The 18,461-nt window shown below is 45.6% G+C and overlaps 1 protein-coding gene across 13 annotated transcripts in view; it reads right to left on the bottom strand.

Annotated features, from left to right (window-relative positions):
• Positions 1-84: 84 nt before the first annotated feature.
• Positions 85-18,461, bottom strand: part of ADD1 (adducin 1) — a 53,268-nt gene continuing 34,891 nt past the window's right edge. For 2 of the 13 annotated variants that reach the window (XM_068149614.1, XM_068149616.1), the window contains exons 11-16: positions 15,580-15,681; positions 14,063-14,152; positions 8,683-8,839; positions 7,461-7,829; positions 6,598-6,693; positions 86-2,490 (exon numbers count right to left, since the gene is read on the bottom strand). In XM_068149614.1, coding sequence (XP_068005715.1) covers positions 2,138-2,490; positions 6,598-6,693; positions 7,461-7,829; positions 8,683-8,839; positions 14,063-14,152; positions 15,580-15,681 — 1,167 coding nt within the window. In that variant the 3' untranslated portion in view covers positions 86-2,137. Of the gene's footprint in view, positions 2,491-5,832; positions 5,868-6,597; positions 6,694-7,460; positions 7,830-8,682; positions 8,840-13,105; positions 13,199-14,062; positions 14,153-15,579; positions 15,682-18,461 lie in introns of those variants that run through there. The other 11 variants (XM_068149618.1, XM_068149620.1, XM_068149622.1 and 8 more) reach the window with 7 other exon arrangements.

The raw sequence follows: 18,461 nt of genomic DNA, 5'->3' as shown, positions 1-18,461 counted from the left end.
ATCATTAAGAGAAAGTGAAGCTCATTAAATGCAGCAGGCTCCAGCTGCAGAAAAAAATGGTACAAGGTGGGAGGGCAGAGCATGAGTGAGGTCTGTTGGGGTTTTTTTTAAAGAGTTTTATTTGTGAGTAGAACTTAATGATACAAGAAAGAAAGAACCCCCCAGGCCCTTAGTGCGCCCCGGAGCGGGTACCCATAGGTGACTACATTTCATACTGTGTGATACAAAGGGTTAAAAGAACAAACTACAAAATTAGAAATCAAAGAGTCGTTGCATATGTGGCCAAGAGAAATGGAGGGACTCCAGGAAAGAACTGAAACACAGAGCAATTAGTCATTTCGTTACGACCCTGCCATAAACACAAGTGAGCCAAACGAGTATCGTGGGGGCCGAGGTGCAGAGGACACGAAGGTTAAAGTAGAAGCCGAAAGCTGTTGGTGCCATGCAGCCCTGACGGAGCATCGCTCCTGAGGGGCCCCTGCTGCTGCTCCACCCGCAGCAGGTGACCCTCCCCTCCTCACCACCTCGGTTACCACCTCAAAACCTCACAGTTCTCCTTTCAGCTGTCTCCCCTTCGCTGCCTGAAACCAGACTGAGGTCTCAGCGCCTCCCAGCCTAACGCAGGCCTTCGTCATCCATAGCTGTGTCCACCCGCCCAGCCGCCTCTCCCGCGATGCTTTCTGCTGCATGAACGTAAGGCATTAGTAGTTTCCTGCTAGTTTACTGACTGCAACGTTTAGTATTGTCCTAGAAGGTTACATCCAGACCCTGTTTTGTTACAGACACTGGGAGTGAAGGTGCTTCCCTCTCCCACACAGGGGTGTCAAGGTTTGCTGCTGCTCAAACCAGAAACGGTTACCAGCTGCCCTGCCCTTGGCCAGGGGCATTGCCCAGCTTCTGGAGGACTCCTGTGAGCTTCACCTATCTGACCTTGAGCTACTTTGACAATTAGTGATAGACAGAAGCATGGCAATAACTGGGAAACAATGAATTCAGGGGGGAGGTGATTTTCTTTACCATGCTACATATTAAACACTTAAAGCAAACTGTGAGAATACACCTGGGAGGTTCCTGGCGGGTCAGAACATTGCAGCTGGCAACAACCACCAAGGGCTGAAGAAATGCCAGCTCTTGAAGGGAAAGCAATGAACAGAACCCCAGGGTAATGCTCAGTGTAATGCATTTACATTTTCATCCTGGGAAGGAACAAAGCCAAAAGGCTGCAGAGCTGCTTCAGGGGGCAGGAGGTTGGCACCTGCACCCCAGGGGTTTTTCAGAGGGTGGAAAAACCCTGTGCTAAGGCCAAGATGCAACTGCCCCTGCTCCCTACCTCCAGCTGCAAAACTTCTGGAGTACTTTTATAGGGTTACTTTTTAACCTTTTCTAACAGCCAAATACCTGCCCAGCTCTTGGGGACTCAAGGCTGGAAGGCAGATTGCCCTCAAGCTGTGCTCACTAGCAAAACAAAACACTGGGCTCTGCAACGCACACCATGAGCAGACACACCACAGCCACTTCAGTCCCAGACAGCAAAGATGATTTCAGGAGCCAGTTATGCAATCCAAGTGAAAACACCTCCATTTTGATACCACAGTCGGGGGGAGGAGGAGAGGAAGGAGGAGGTGGCCCCAAAGCTTGACCAGCACACCACAAGCTGGCAGAAGCCTACACCAGTTCAGGAATACCTCCCCCCTGAAAACACCACTGCCAAAGCATCCCCTCCAGAAAGTCAGCATTTAAGAAGAAATTGACCTGGGGCCTGGAACAGAGTATTGTGAAACAACACTTGTGGGAAGCCAGCTGTGGTTCGCTCTGAACTGTGACATCTATGCTTTAGTAAAGCAGTGCAGGCTGGACATTAAAAAAGGTGATTCCAGGCCTTGCCTGTGGAAGCCACTGACACTGGATCACAAGTGAGGGATCAGATCTGTGGCAGCTGCTGGACACACAGGATTAGCACCTCTTTGGACATTAGTTTCTGGTTATACCCTTAAAGAATCAAGCCAGGAGCGGAGGGGCCGGTTGGATTACCTGTTGCATTCATTTACATGGTAAGACAAGACACTCAGTACGACCTGGTACATTCTAGTGGTTAATGGGTTGAGAACATGACAGTGTTTCTGCAGTGTGTTGGCCTTTAGGAGTCACTCTTCTTTTTGCTCTTCTTCAGGAAGGAAGGAGTGCGAAACTTCTTTTTCTTTTTGGATGGGGACTTCCCTGGAGACTCATCGCTACCTGCATCAGCTGCTGTCCCCTCCTCAGCCGTGGGGGTTGCTGGCTCCTCGGTGGGGTGAGGCTGGGGTTCCTTGTTTTCCACTGCAGGTGATTCTGTTTGGCTTTTGGACACATCTTCATCACATCTCCCTTCCTCCTTTCCTAAGGGAGGGAAGCTGAGTGCTTCTGAAGGCTCATCGGGGGTGAGATCTGGGAGGGTTTGCTTGAAAGTTGCAGCATCACTGTCATCTTTGTAGGTCTGGTCCTGCTGTGTCTCTGGTGGGCAGGAGACAAGGACACAGTTAGTTCAGGTAAGTGTCCCAGCAGAGAGAGAGAGCAAAGCCAGTGGATGGAGAGCACTCTAGAAAAGCTAAAACACTGCCTGTGCAGGGAAGCCTTTGTCATAGGGCTGTTCTCTGGCTACAGAGACACAAACTGCACATCCCAAAGGCTGGGCTGTTTTCAATTCCCGTTCCTTCCCACAGAAGAGATAAAGCTGAATTCCACCACGTGGGTGTAACCCAGCAAGCAGGGAACTGCTCAGACTTCCTCCATGTTTTATTTAGAACACTTGGAAGTGACAGGAGATTTTAGTACAGAAATCAAACCCACAGCTTCTATTGGCATGGGAGAGAGCACCATAAAAATCCTTATCTTGGTTCTTTTTGGTGGGACAAAACTGCTACTTTGCAGAGATCCAACACAGGCACACTCAGGCATTTCTGACCTGGGGGCTTGCCCATCGCTATAAGCACACTGCCTGGGCTGCCATCATCCTGCCATGAGATCTAACAGATTCTTTCCTACCACAAAGGCTTCACTTCTTTTGCGAGGTATGAGCATCTAGTATGGATTCCCAGAGGTAAAATCCACAGGGTTTATCAAATCCCATGAGCTCAGCAGCTTATGCAACCCAGCTCTTGTTTTGGAAGTGTATGGGATGTCTCAGAGCAAAACTCACCCGTGTCGAGGAACAGCCAAAATGGAGGGACAGCTTTAGGACCAAAGGTGAACATGACCACTGCCCCCTCACCCACTGCTGTGCTTTACAACTGTTCCATTTACAGCTCCTCTTTGTGTGTGTTTAACAACCAGCACTTTTGAAAGCTCCCTGCAGTGCTCAGCCCTGCACAGCAGCAGAGAAGTTTCTCCTTCGCTGTCTCAGACACATCCCCATTGATGTTATATAAGGGGGAACCCAGAACAAAATCCAGGCCAGGCTCATGGCAAGGCACAAAAGAACAGTGACTATTCACCACCCTCCACCCCCCACCCCCCCTTTTTAAACTCTTGTTCCTTTTAATTTGAAAAGGCTGAAGGCTTTGACAAGAATTTACAGACAATACTTCCCCATCTTCCCTATGGCAGTGACAGTGGCTGCTCTTTGTGTCTGCCAGATAGGATGATGAATCCTCTAGTACCTTTCAGAGAGCTCTGCTCTGTGGATACCTGCCAGCAAAGCAGCATATTTCGCCTAGAGCAGCACAAGCTTCTAATAGGTTAAATGAACAAACCCAACTAGTATCCAGTGCCAAACACTCAGAAAGCAGGAGTTAGCAGTATAAGAGTTACAGTGCAGGCAGGATTTCAAACAGAGGCAAAGAGAGAAAGCAATTCTGCCTGTTAGGAGATGCCTCCTGAAGCTCTGGTTCAACCTGGACATGTGACAGATCATGAGCAGCTCCACCTACAACACTCCCACCACGCTGCAGATTTCCTTTCCCTTCTCAGGAATTCACTGAAAGCTTTGCTGAGCTCTTTATGCCTGGGTCCCAGTGACAGGACACATGGGAATGGTTCAAAGCTGCACCAGGGGAGCTTTAGGAGCGGACATCAGGAGACATTTCATTCCTGAGAGGGTGGTCAAACACTGGCCTAGGCTGTCCAGAGAGGTGGCTGACACCTCAAACCTGTCAGTGTTCCAGAGGCACCTGCACAATGCCCTCCACAGCACGCTTGAACTTTGGGTCAGCTCGGGCAGTCGGATGAGGTGGTCACTGTAGGTCCCTCCCAGCTGGAATGGTTTGCCCAGCAGCTGGCCCAGATTTCAGAACAGGCACCATGCTGGCTTCCCAGCCAGGTCTGTCTGGCTTTACAAAGTTTTAAACAAAACCCTAAAAAAAGGGATTTGAAATTCTTCAAACTGAGGAAAGCTGCAGACACTGCAGCAGCATTTGCCTGCTGGCCTAAGCACTGGGGAAGATAACCAGGTCCAGAATTCATTCATCCAGGACTGCCACCCTCCAGAGTGTGTCCAATTCCCATCATCTTTACTGAAGGGATCAATATGATGCTGGGATCAGGCATCTCCTCCCCTAGCCTCCTAAGGGCAACATCTTACCACAACTAGGGAGACTTACAGATTCCACACTCCAGAAAGCAAGCCCAGAGGATGTAAAACTCCTCCTCCTCTGCTACTTGATGGATTTCAGTTACCTAACCAGGAAGGTTTAAAAATACTTCTTGCTGCAGAGCCCCTTTCCTGCAGTGCCTGCAGCTTTGCTGCCCCTTCATGCACACGGTGGCACAGGAGTTTGAGAAGTAACATGAATCCTTGGTGAGAGTCTGCAGCTCACATTGGTTATGAAAAGAAAGGTTTATGGTGGCTCTTTGGGGTTATTTTTCCCCAACACAAAGGTGGACAAACAGACAAACCAGGCTATAACTGAGATAACACAAAACACTTTCCTGACTTCAGCTACACTTCAATAGAAACAGTGAGGGGAAAAGGCTGTGCAGCAGCTGTAGAGAGAAGGTTGCCATTCAACATTTCACTGCTGCCAGCCCAAGGCACCCTGCTGTGAACTTCCAATTGCTCTCTACATAAGCTTTGTGTGTTTGTCCTGCAAAACCTACACAACCAGCAGAGTTTGAGGAACACAATTCTCAGTTTTAATGAATGTGTAGGCTTTAGAACTGTATTAATGAGGGTCTGTGATGTAATTGGACTTCCAGACCTATGACAGCCACTCTGACTTTGGGACAGAACAGGACATACAAACAGAGGGGGCCAAAGTCCTTATTGAAGTATAATCTGAGGTAGCCCTGCAGATCTAGCTGGGACACCTGTGGAAGTTCCTGCCACCAAGTACCTTGGCTGAAGTCTGGCTTTCCCCTCAGCTGATGTGTAATGTATGAGTGGTTCCACTCACAGCTGACACACAACATATGAGTAGTTCTACTCCTGTGCAGAAGTCTGCTGGGTGAGTTTAAATCAACATCAGTGGCAAAAGCTTTTGCACTGGAATAGATTGGGAACTTTCATCATTTGCAGCAGCAAGCTGTTGGGGCAGAAACTCCCAGACCTGTGTCAGCTGTATCTGAAAGGCAACCTCAGACTATCCCCTTTGCACAACCGAGGGGTCAGACACAGGGATATGGAAACACAGAACATCACTGTCACAGTCTCTTTCCAAGGGGGAGTGCACTTCAAACACAAGGTCTGCAACTGCCTGGGGTTGAATGAAACCAAGAACCAAAAAGATAAATCAAATCAGCACCTCAGCTAAAAAAGCTTTAAAAAGAAAAGCAGCAAACCCAAGAGAAGCACCTTAGTAAACCAAAGATGCAAAAGTGAAGCAGAGCACATAAGCAGGTCAGAGTATGGAATGATACTTACTATGGCAACAGGTACTCTTTAGCATATCCATCTCCTGTTTGTAACGCAGCCACAAGAAGAAAAAAGCACAAGTAGAGAATCTATGCATTCATCACAGCCATTGTGTTACGTTAGAAGAATGGTTGCAGCCATTCTTGTAGAGACCAGAATGAGATGTAGTGAATGAAGACTAACAGACAAGTGATAGATCCAATGGACAGGGGCAGGGGAATGAGACAAAAATTGGATTACACCTGGGTCAAGGTGAGCATTTCAGCCTTTTTTAATTGAGGTCATCGTGGCCCATTGCCAGCCCTGTTCTTGTTGTCATTAAAGCTGCCCCAGGGGGTGAGCAAATAGTGATAGTCAGCTTCAAATGATTTGGCCAAATAGTTCCTGGGGTGTAATCCAAGTCCAATAATGTGGAAGAAATGTGCAGTGGGTGAGAACGATTTACCGCAGCATGTACATCTGTGCCTGCTTCACCACCAGACACCAGTGCAGAAGGGCAAAAACATGTACACAAGGTAAATCAGCTGGGAAACACCAGGAGATGACAAGGCAGTTCTGAAGAGATGGACATTGGCCTTTACATTAATGCACACCATCATTGTTGACACCACTCCTCTTGCACTCATAGGTCAGTGAAGTATATTTTAGGTAGTATGAAAAGAAAGTATAAGTAGTAATTTACCTTTCTTAGCCACTAGCTCATACACTTGGATGTGTCAGTCACTAATGATGTGGTTACTGGTTGCCCCTGGCCCCCACCCCCACCAACATACCTTCCTCCAGCTTAATCGGCGTGCTGGGAGGAGTGCGAGCTGAAGCGGGGTCAAGGGGGCTTCTCTCTTTCTGTTGCCTGCCATCTTCTGAAGGTTCTGCAGGTCAGATAAATTACAGTTAAAAAGGCAGACAAAACCTTTCAGCCTGTGAGAAAACAGAAGAGTCCTCCTGCTCCAGACCCACAAGATACATTTTCCTGACTCAAAACTCTATGACAGGATATTAAACCCCAAAACAAGCAAAAGAAAGTGGAGTGAAGCTTGATGATAAAGCTGTGGAGGTCACAGCTCTGACACTCTCTGGTGCTAGCTTGGTTTGGTTTGGTTTTGTTATGGTTGTTGGATTCCCTCCCTCCCCCCCCCAAGAGTATGAACAATGTAATTGTTTATGAATTGGTTTAATCACACTGTTCTAAAGCAAGCTTGGGAGGAAGACCCCCAAGGAGAATACAAACAAACCTGGGGGTGGGGGAAACGCCAGGAGGCTACACAAGAAAATGCTCTTTTGCTTGCTTTGTGCTGCTAAGTACACAAAATTGCATCCCAAAAGAAGAGAAATCTACACAGATAATCACAGGAACATGCAGTAATTAAATGATTCCAAGCAGATTTCACAGTGGTTGGTGTGTTTGTTATTAGTAGGGAGGGTCCCCCCTTGCTTCCAGGATGAAACAGCCCTAGATCCAAGGAAAACATGGCTGGAGTACAGCTCTGATCAGGATCAGTGTTACAGCCCTGTTCTGAACACAGTTACAGGAGGAATCAGTCCCAGAGGTGAGAGTCAATGGAGAGAATCTCCAAATGGTGCAGATCAAGAGGCTGCTCCTTAGATCACAAGCCCAGCTACACCATGTTAGCAATACCTGAGGCCTCTGCCAAAAGGTCTGGATTGGACCTTAAAGCTTTGACCACTGCAGTATGAAATTCCTTATGGGAGGACTTCTGCTCATCTGGCTCTTCTTGGTTAAGGTGGCTGATGGCTTGCTGCATGGTCTGACAAGAAACCCGTGCAGCAGGAAACTGAGTCTTAGCTAAAGGTTCAGACAGGGAGGCGACGTCACCATCCTCTAAAGTCTTCGTGTCTGTTCCTTGGAAGGTTTTTGATCTGCCTTTCAAATCCAGAGACTTATCTGAGGTGTTTTGCTGACTGGAGGTCTGATTCCTAGGCAGTGCACTCTGCTGCCCAGCTGCTGTCTGGCTCGGTAAGGCCTCTCCATCTTTTGGCACCTTAGCTAAGAAGGATGTCGCAGCGTTACCGAGGGAGTCACCGATGCAGTTACACAGCCACAGCAGCAGAGCTCCCCGCCCCCCACAGCCCACTGCCTAGCTGGACACGGGCAGTCTGCAGGGGCTGCTGCTGGCTGACCACAAAGCAGGAGCAGGGAGCACACACACCACAAAAGCAGCAGCACTTCCAGATGCTGCATCACTTGTATTCAAAGCCCAACAACAGGTGAGTGTCATGAGCATCATCCCTACAAACTGCACAGCAGGGTAAGCACTTCAGGTGCAGCAACAGCCCTTTGTACAGCACCATTCTCTTGCGCTTCTGAGACAATACAAAATATCTGCTTTGAGGCACACCCCCAAACTGTGCCATTTCCAAGCAGCCACCAAATGTTGCTCTGTACCTTCCCCATTCAGTGGATTCCTCAAATTCACCATTTTCCATGAGTTCAAAACCTGCACTTTTGCTGCTCAAAAGCAACACCACTCTCTCCCCTGGAGCATCTCTAGTAAGAAGGGAAAGATAAGCAGAAGCAGCTGCAATCCTTTGCAGTACCAAAAATCTTTTTGACTGGATTTTCAAGCTTTCAGCTAACAGGAGCAGTAAGTGGCCACACTCAGCACCCCAGGCTGTCTACTAGGCTCATTTTCAGTGAGAGCCAGGCCCTTCACAGAATGCTCCATTATGCTTCGAGCTCTCAGTCCATTTCCAACCTGCTTTTTAAATTCCTAATTCACACTGGGAAAACTGAAACATACAAGAGCTGAATCACTTATCTGTGCCCTTGGCAGGTAGCCCACCTTCCAGTTCCTACTGAACTTGCTGAAGTGAAAACACCCAGAGAAAGCCAAACCAACCTTCTGGTCCCTTCTGCTTTCTTTCTACTTCCTTGCGGTACTCCTCCAGCTCTCGGTCGGTGAGCTTGTTGAAGGGGTTGGGCCCCGTGGTGCTGACGATGACTTTGGGTTGGTATTCCTTCTCTATGATTGCCTTTGATGCAGTCACCAGCTCCCCCTGACAAGGCAAAAGAAGACACAGCTGCAATCCAGCAGCAATTGCAGCACCTAGAACTGCTGCAGAGGCTACAAAGCAACCAAAACCAAACCAGGAAGGTAACCTGAAAAATGCTGCACTGCTTTGCTTTTAGGGTCACAAAAAAATCTACTAGAGATTTTTTTCTTCCACATGTGTGTATATAGGTATGAACAGTTTAATCAGCAGCAGGTTGATAGAAAGGAGAAAGCAGGGCTCATTAATTACTCTTAGAGACACATCAGTGTTTCCACCAGGGAATATCCACCATGAAGCAGTAAATCAAACAGCAGCCAAGTGCTCCAGCTGTATTAGGTCTGCAGCCACAGAGGTATCCAGTTGCTTTTTGTCCCCACAAAAGGAACAGGATACCAGGCCCAACTGCAGGGCATCCTGGCACAGGGACCTCTACAGGTTCACAGGGCATTTTAGCTTGTGGTTTATTTAGGGGCTGTTTTGTTCTGTGCAAGTTCCAGTAGCTACTACATCTAACAGATGTGATAACGAGAAGCTATCTTGTGTTCTGTATATAGAAGCTAAAGTTTATCAGAAGCAGTGCACTCTATTTCTCTACAAGTTAGCACACTGACAGCTCCAACATTGGTCATACAAACACAAATGAACCCAAGACACCAGCAACTGCAAGTAGAGAAAGTTCCAGTGCAAAAGGAGCTGCATTAGAGCCTCTCTAACATTAAGGTTTTGCTTCTTTGAGTCCCTCATCATGCAGCACAGATTAAAGCCACCAGCTTTATGTTGTCTTGGACACAGAAGGTGCCTGCCTGGGCAGCTGCTCTGCTTTTCAAGTGACTTGTTTAAGCATTTGTTTTCTTCACTGGATACAGAGAACTCTGCTGACACTAGTTTGGAAATGACCTGTGTGTGGTCTGTGTCTTGGGTTGTTGACTGACCCAAGTCATCATCACACTCCAATGTTATTCGTACTGCTTTGGATGCTAAGAGCTGCTTTGGACAAGCTGCCAGCACCACGAAGGTGACTGACAGGAATGTCCAGATGGAATGAGGGCAAGAGCAGTTTGGGTATTCCTGAAAGCCTCACGAGAGTTCTCCAGAAGTCTGGTCTAGAGCAATCCAGGGAGGGAGGAGGCTGTTTACAGCAATCCTAGGAGGGCAGAGGTTGCTAGAATCTATACTGCTCTTCAGAAAGCAAACCCCAGACAGAAGTACTGAAGAACAGCAAAAAAAGTCTCCACTGTGAGATCCTGAAAGGAACCTCAGGAGAGAAGCTTCTCTGAACATTTCAGATCACCTCCATTTCTCCCTAAGCTCAGAGGAACTCTTGTCTCAGATGCAGAATGTCCATCAGATGTCAAAAGCCTTTTCTCAACTACTTCCATGAAGCACCAGAACCAATACCAGAAACCCTTTGCTTTGATAGAGCTTTTCTCACAGGGGAAGGCAGTAGAAGCCCTCACAAAAACATCACCACTGGTACAAATCCCAAGTGTTTTGTAGAAAAAGTCAGACAGAGACAGAGCTCCAGGTCCCTCCTTTTACTGATTTCTCAGAACATGGGCAAAGCAAGTCACAAGGCAAAATGGAGCATTTCCTGCTGCAGCCACAGGCACAGATGACTCAAAGCATTACATGCATACTGTACACAAACAGGAGTCTGCTCATCCAGAAGTGTGCATTCATGTTTGATGCAGGCCTCAAAGTGCACTGAAAGCAGGAGACACCTGCAGTTTTTGCAACCAAATGGAACAATTGAACTGCAACCGAGTGCCAAGGAATTTGTCAGCTGAGACCTTGCAGTTATCTGGTACCTACAAGTCCTCAAGTCCATGATGATCTTCTCAAAGTTTCCCATGAGGTTTACATGGGCATCTTAAGAAGGACACAGAGCTGTTAGAGAGAGTCCAGAGGAAAGCCACAAGGCTGAAGCAAGGGCTGCAGCACCTTGCTGTGAGGACAGGCTGAGGGAGCTGGGCTTGTTCAGCCTGGAGAAAAGAAGGCTCTAGGGGGGCATTAGAGCTGCCTTCCAATACCTGAAAGAATCCTTCATAAAGGCTGCAGAGGGACTTTTCCTAAGGGTGTCTAGAGACAGGACAAGGAGGAATGGTTTGAAGCTGAGGGAAAGCAGGGTTAGACCAAGGTGGTAAGCCTGAAACAGGCTGCCCAGGGAAGCTGTGGCTGCCTCCTACCTGGGGGTTTTCATTGCCAGGTTGGATGAGGCCTTCAGCAGCCACGTTGAGAGGTGTCCCTGCCCATGGCAGGGTAGAATAGATGATCTGTGAGGTCCCTTGAACCTAAGCCATGCTATGATTCTATGACAAGATTGCTTATAATTGCTTGGTTCCATGATACAAGAATGACTTCTGTTGTCCTGCTAGAAAATGTCTCTGGTGGTTTGTTGTTGCTGTTTGGTTCATTGTGGGTTTTGTTGGGGTTTTGTTGCTGTTGTTCGGGAGGGGGGGAATTTGTTGTGGTTTTGGTTGGTTGTTTTTTTCCCCTCCCGAGAGGAAATTCTGAAGCATTCTGACCACAATTGACATTAGGATAATAAAACCTCTGAAATAAACCACTCCTATTGTCATTAATATTGTGATCAGTATTTCAGGAGGGAAGCACCTTCAGGACACTACAAAGGAGGAGGCCTCATTTGGACATCTAAAGCCTAACATTATACTGCAATGCAAAAATGCGATAAGCAACAGACCCCTTGCTGGCTTCTTGCCATCTACAGAACCACATGCAAAATATTTGACTGGTTTTACAGAAAGAGGATGCCATCATTCAAAAACTCATACTTCACAGAGATCTTGCACATCACTGATGAAAGAAACTGCCTGTGTTGTGATAACCAAGGGCTGACATCTAATTTTTCACTTTGAAGGTGTTCAGCGGAGAATTAAAGGCGAAGATAATTTGCCTTCTTTTTCATCTTAAATCTGGAAATAGTGCTTTGTTAATTTTGCCTTTCAGAACATGGATAAACCAAACTGCAATCTGAAAACCATCACTATCAAATCCTTAGTATGATGCAATACAGACTGGGTCATTACACAACAAAGTGTGGTACTGTCGTGAGATTTACAACAATGATGGAATTTGGACCAGAGGATTCTGGGGGTCACTTCCAACCTGGCATTCTGTGATTCAAAGTATTCTGGTTCTTGATGCAAAAGCTGTTCTGATAATGAGAGGTTAGGCACAGCCTAAACCAAGAACCAAGAACCTTTCAGGTAAATCCTTGGAGCAGAAGAGACAGCGATGCTTAGTTACGCACTGTAGGATGGATGTGAGGAGGAGGTTCTTCCCCATGAGAGTGGTGAAACCCTGGAATGGGTTGTCCAGGGAGGTGGTTGAGGCCCCGTCCCTGGAGGTGTTTAAGCCCAGGCTGGCTGAGGCTCTGGCCAGCCTGATCTAGTGTGGGGTGTCCCTGCCCATGGCAGGGGGGTTGGAACTAGATGCTCCTTGTGGTCCCTTCCAACCCTGACTGATACTATGATACTATACTAGGATACTGTGCTCCCACGTTAGATCACTTCTAAGAATCTCCTTCAAAACCTGGGAGAGAAAGGCAGCTGAGGACAGATTGCCTCCAATGTGCAAACTGCTCCTGTTTACTCAGCCTCAGGACTGCCCACCCCAAGCAGGCAGACACCTCTTGAACTGAGCCTGCATTTAAAGTGTATTTTGTAAGCACAAGCATGGTGACATATTTGAAAGCCAATCGGTGCTGGGAGCGCGGGGATTGCTCAGCAACCCTCGGAGATAACCAGGGGGAGTCTGAAGGAAAGGAGACATCTAGCAAGGCAGGATCAGAAGGTGACAGTGTTTGTCAGCACGCCACACTCTGAGCACGTGGATATCTTCGGAATTACACTGATGTTACCAGGCTGAGATTAACTCTAAATGGATCTCAAATTAAGAGTATTCAAAACACTAGTAGCATGCCAAAGAAACCCGCTATATGCGGAACCTGACCAGCACCTTAGCATCCCAAGTGTCTCCTCACCAGCTTCTACTGAAAGAAAAAGATCAAAATCCTGAAAAGACACCTTTAAAAGAGAACAGATATAAATCCTTAACAGATAACATCCTTAACAGATAACATCCTTCAAAGCTAGCAGGGTCAAGCAGCTGCTGGCATAGTTGCACATACATAATTTGGAGATCCATCTGTTTTTTCTTTTCTTAGCTAACAGAGGGAAAAGGTGGGGGTAAGGAAGAGGCAAAAGGAAGGGTGAACAACAAATTGAGAGCAGTAGGACAGGGCAGTACCTTTCTAACAGACAGAGATTTAGCTGGACTAAAGGCCTGCTCTGTGGGATCGAGCCCTTCAATAGATTCCGTACAGTCTGAGAGGGGAGCATCCTGCAACAGTAAATTGAGTAAACAGAGCAAACCAAGCCCACGCTTGAAAACATCAACCAAAAGCATCGTGACACTCGGTGACAGCATGCAAAGGAACAGTAACTGCTCTACAAAATGGCAAATGGCAATGAATTGACATGCACACAACATGACACCCAAGGTGAGTAACGCTATGGTCATGGTAAGGCTTGCCAAACTGTTTACAGTAGATCAGAAAATACTCATCTGGGGCAGTTAAAGCACTCAGATCCATAGAGCTTTACGGTCACTGCCATACAGTGTACCTGTACAGCTCTAATTCTTACTTTACTTTGAGTTATGACTGGTAAAGTCTCTTGTATAACCAAGCAGACCACCTTTAAAGTTTCACTGATGCACCACAGCTTTTTGTTCTTTGATTTTTTGGCCAAACTGCTCTTCAAATAAAGTATTATGAAGCATGATAAAACATTTAACACACAACACTGCTGCCCCATCCTGAGCCTGCTGTGCCCACTACTAATACTTTGAGATACAGAAACTTGGAAACCAAACAAAAAGTTGTCACAAAGCCCCATTAGTTTGGAACAAGAATCTAACCCAAGCCTTCTGAATTTCATGCATGACATTCAGCAAAAAAAAAACCCACCCCAAACCAACCCAAGAAGCATCCTCCACAGACATGCTTGGACTACACGGCTGAAGCCTCTGAAGTTCTGACCCTGAGCACTCTGGCAAAGACAACAGTGTTACCTCTAAGACTTACCTTATAAACTGTTACTCTCTGCCAATTAAAGAATAATTTTATAGGCATATATTAGGTGAAAGCAGAGGACAGGGCAGGTTAACTTCAAGCTAACAGCTTTAGGCATTTTATACTCTCACCTGTACAAGACTCCTGTCCACAACTACCCCAGATAGAACCTGTGATTGAGGGCCAGCAGTCTTAATGTCTTGTAGATTTTGCTCTCGGATCTGTAAAGGAAAGCAGCAGAGCAGAGTCATATGAACAGCAGAGAGAAGACAGCCACAATTTGTACTTGAAAAAGGGGTCCAGGCTTTCTGTCACTACTCACTGACATTGCACTACTTCCTGCACTACTTCCTGCTGCACCTTTTGCATCTAGTCAGGACCATCTCCAAAGAGCACACAAACATTCTTCTCTGCATAAAGGGATGCTCTGGAGTACTCACACATCTTTTTTTTTTTGCATCCTAAATCTCTCCCAGCTCTTTCCACACAGAAGATGGGAACAGAAACTGGATCTGTAACTGCAGGTATTATCCATTTCAATTAGCTGTTCTACAGCGGTAAAGAACTTATTCCTAAAATATTCTGGTTCTGGTTGCAAGATCACTGAAGAAAGGCCTGCAGCCACAAAGACCCCTGCTTTACAGCTCAAGAGGACATTCAGCTTCCATAAAAATGGATGGAGGTATACAAACACAGGCATTATTGATACTTGCTGTTTCAGCACTATGAAAATCCTGCATCACCCTGCTTGCTTCTCATTTACTGCCCTGCTCCTCATCATGAAAATAAAAAGGTTGAAGTTTTACTTCTCTCAGTCACTTCTTCCAAGTTCTTAACACAACAATTATTTGTGTTTCAAACACCAAGAGGCTGCTTGGCAATTTCATCAGATTTCTCATATCAAGTGATTATTATTTTACTGTGCTGAGTCAGGAAAAGCAAAGCTCTGCCACCCTTCTATTTCAGAGCAGATCAGTACTGCTGCCAGTACTCCTGCACACACAATGCTAACGCCCAAGTTCCACACGGCCATCAGCAAGCAACAGCAAAACAATCCAGAGCAAGTTAAGTACTAACTATACTTTTAAGTAAAGAAAGTGACAGAACTCAAAGGCATTCAATGCTTTCCTGTGGGTCAGCTGGTGACACGAAGATCTGAACCTCCAAGACTGGGAAATTCAACTGCTAGCTCAACTCAAAACCATCATGAAGTTCCAAAGACACATTACAATAAAATACAGAGAGAGAGATCCATAGGCTTGTCTAGACCAAAAGTCCAACTGGTAAAAACAACACAGGAAGTAAGATCAGTACTGTACAAATTGTGATCTAAGGGAACAGAATTAATACCATAACTCAACGGAGGCTTTTTCAGAAGTATCCAGCAACTGGTCTAATTGTTGTAAGTAACAGTACCAAAACACAAGACAATGAAAGTCTTGCCAAGGTGGACAGTAGTGCTGTTTGTTTCCAGGATGAGTTCAGAACATGTAAGAATTGTTTCAGTATCCAGTTATAAAGGGGCAGGATGATAGCAGAGATGTGTTATTGAACCCCTGACATTTTATTGCAATGAAACAAGCAAGTTCATTAAAAGTACACAACTTAATTGTAGTGATGACCAAACCCAAGAAGTTCTGTTACAAACCTTGTTCCTCATTTCTTGGACCTCCTTTGGATTGGTGTTCAATGGAACAAACAGGTTAGGGACAGCAGAGGTGGCAGTTCTATGTCCATCCTCTTTAGTCCACTGTAACAGCAAGAACAGTTGAAGAGTCAGAATTGCTGTGATGGCTGCAGAGACTCAGAGAAGCAAATTCACATAACAGTTGATCATGCATTATACATAGCAGAGAACTGAACCAATGATTGTGGTGTTCTAGTCATTCCTAAGACTACTTCAGTTGCTTCTTTTTCAGTAATATGTACCTCCAGATAAATTTCTCAATAGCAGAATCATTCCGTTAAGTCAAACCAGTTAACAACAACTAGAGAGCCAGTTGACTTCCACTCCAAATGATGCAATTACTACAGCTCTGTGAATTCAGAGGTGATAGAGCCTCAAAGGTTTTAAAGCTGGTTTTCTGTGCACTTCACCACACCAACAACTGCAGTGTTCCACATCTCTAAACACTGTCTACTTCTCACTTTATGAAGAGACATACTAATAGAGGAGGAAAAACTCCAATATAATTAGTCCTCGTTAAGGATACTTCTATCAGAAATTTCACCATGAGTTGATATTTGTTTAAAAAGGACACTGCTCCTTCCCCAAACAGGAGCACAAGATCCAAGACACGAGCTCCAAGCCCCTGCTACCACCGTTTTCACTTTCTGCTCTGGGTGTTTGCACACAACAGCACAAGAGGGACAGAGATCATTGATTCAATCCTCCGATAGTCAACAAACACCAAAGCAAACTTAAAGCATAAGATGACAGAAGTATGAAAAGCAATGTGATGTCACTAACCAGGTTTAGTGAATGATTCTGTACTGTGAAGCAAGAGTGGGCATCACCAAAGTTTTGCATTAAAACAAACTACTTCAGCAAAAATGTTCAGCGTCCAGAATTAGTTTCTGCACAAATAAACAGCTGTATCAGCACAGCAACCTAGAGAAACAGTTTGGTGATGTCGAATAGTTTATAACTCACAGCTCAAAAGGTTACAAAAATATCCCAAACACAAACTGGAAGCGCTTCATGGGTTCTTCAGAGAAGGTTGCTTTATTTGGTCAGTGCATTTAGTATGGGGCTCTCTCTAATTTGATGCACGACTCGCTCCTCTTCTTGACGCGTTCATCGTACGCCGCGTGCTTAATTTCCAATCACTCTGGCATAGGAAATGCACTGAACAGTAAAGCAGACCGGTTTAGAGAGCAAATGCTATGCAGGTTTTCCTGAGTAACTTCAAGAAACAATAAGGTAGCCAGGAACTGTCAAACTGGGAAAAGCAACGCAATCTTAAAATGTTTTGCAACTGTAAAGTAAAAAATGGGATGAACATGGAGCTGTGAAATACTCACTGATGATTATCTTCTCAGATAAAAACTACTCCAGCTTTTTATTAAAGATAGTTTTTAGTCAAAGCATATAGAAAAACAGCCTCAACAAAACAAGCTAGTTGTTCATTAGGTTAATAACAAGCATTTAAAAAAAGGTCAAATACACAAACCTGTGATACTGTACCAGAGGTTCTATTGCTTCAGTGTTTCAGTGAACAAGCCTACTTTCTGAGCAGGAATTCTGTTTCAATCTCTCTCTGACAGTTTCAAGTAGCAAACACTACCTACTTGGTGAGTTAAGCTTGAAAAGCAAACACTGCTCCACACATAGGCACAGCTTGAAGCTTTCTTCCCATCAGAGCAAAACTATAGTTGAGTTTAATAAAATGTTGATAGCACAAACATTATTGCTTCTGGATTCATTGCTTAAACCCAACAGAGTACCACCAAAATACCACAGAGATCCTATTTTGGGTTTGGTTTGGTCTTGCTTGTTTTAGTGCTTTTTGGTATTTGATGTTTGGGGGTTAGTTGGTTTGTTTTTCCAGGCATTTCTACACAGACTCCTACAGTGCTTTGGGTTGGAAGGGACCTTCAAGGTCATCTAGTTCCAACCCTCATGTAATGGGCAGCAACACCTTCCACTAGACCAGGTTACTCAAGGCCCATCCAACCTGGCCTTGAAGACTGCTACGTTTGGAGCCTCCACAACTACTCTGGGCAGCCTCTTCCAGTGCCTCACCACCCTCATGTGGAACAATTTCTTCTTGTCAGCACTGTATGTTTTAGTAGACACATTGCCTGAGCAATCATTCCATAGGAGTATTCACCAGAGAGAGAACTTGGAGTCTGTTCAGAGGTGAAGCAAATTTTGTAGGGGGAAATGAATGAATACATCTGGAAATACATCCAGTGTATAGTTTTCCTTTTCAAGAGGACTAGTTTTACTTTTTCATGACTCCCCTGTAACCATACTACTACTACAGATAGTACCACTACTTAAGTACTACTGAACCACTACAGTTCAGCTTGAAGTCAACCATTCTCAAAGCTTCGATGCGTGCAAACCCCTGCCTGCGGTTTAGATGCTCTGCATACGCCCCAGAAAATAACCCCCAGTTACCCACCAACAGCTACTGATGTCCATTTGAAAGCATCTGCTACTTTTGCTTTTCAATTAACACATTTTTCAGTGCAAAATTTAACTGTAAGCAGCATTGATAAACAAAGGAAAGAAGCACCGGTTGCAGAATCTATCGATTAGTGCCTGCTGATGGCCTGAGCTGCACTTTAGTCATGCCGCACCCAGCTGGTACTTTAGGAAGACTTTCCATTTATGGCCATCTACTTACATGCAACACTACATGCAGAAGGCAGCTGGTTGTGAACACTCAGAGGCTTTGGGATAGACAAAAACATAGTAAACAGGACAGGAAGAGGAGCTGAGAAGCTAGACAAGAAAAACTGCTTAAGGAAACAAACAAACAAACAATCAAACACTTAGATACTGTGAAATCAGTTCTACCC

Source organism: Melanerpes formicivorus, unplaced genomic scaffold, assembly GCF_026170545.1.
Source record: "Melanerpes formicivorus ecotype bairdi unplaced genomic scaffold, bMelFor1.0.p_v2 SCAF_18, whole genome shotgun sequence".
Taxonomy (NCBI): domain Eukaryota; kingdom Metazoa; phylum Chordata; class Aves; order Piciformes; family Picidae; genus Melanerpes; species Melanerpes formicivorus.
This window is presented reverse-complemented; position numbering and strand designations above follow the sequence as displayed.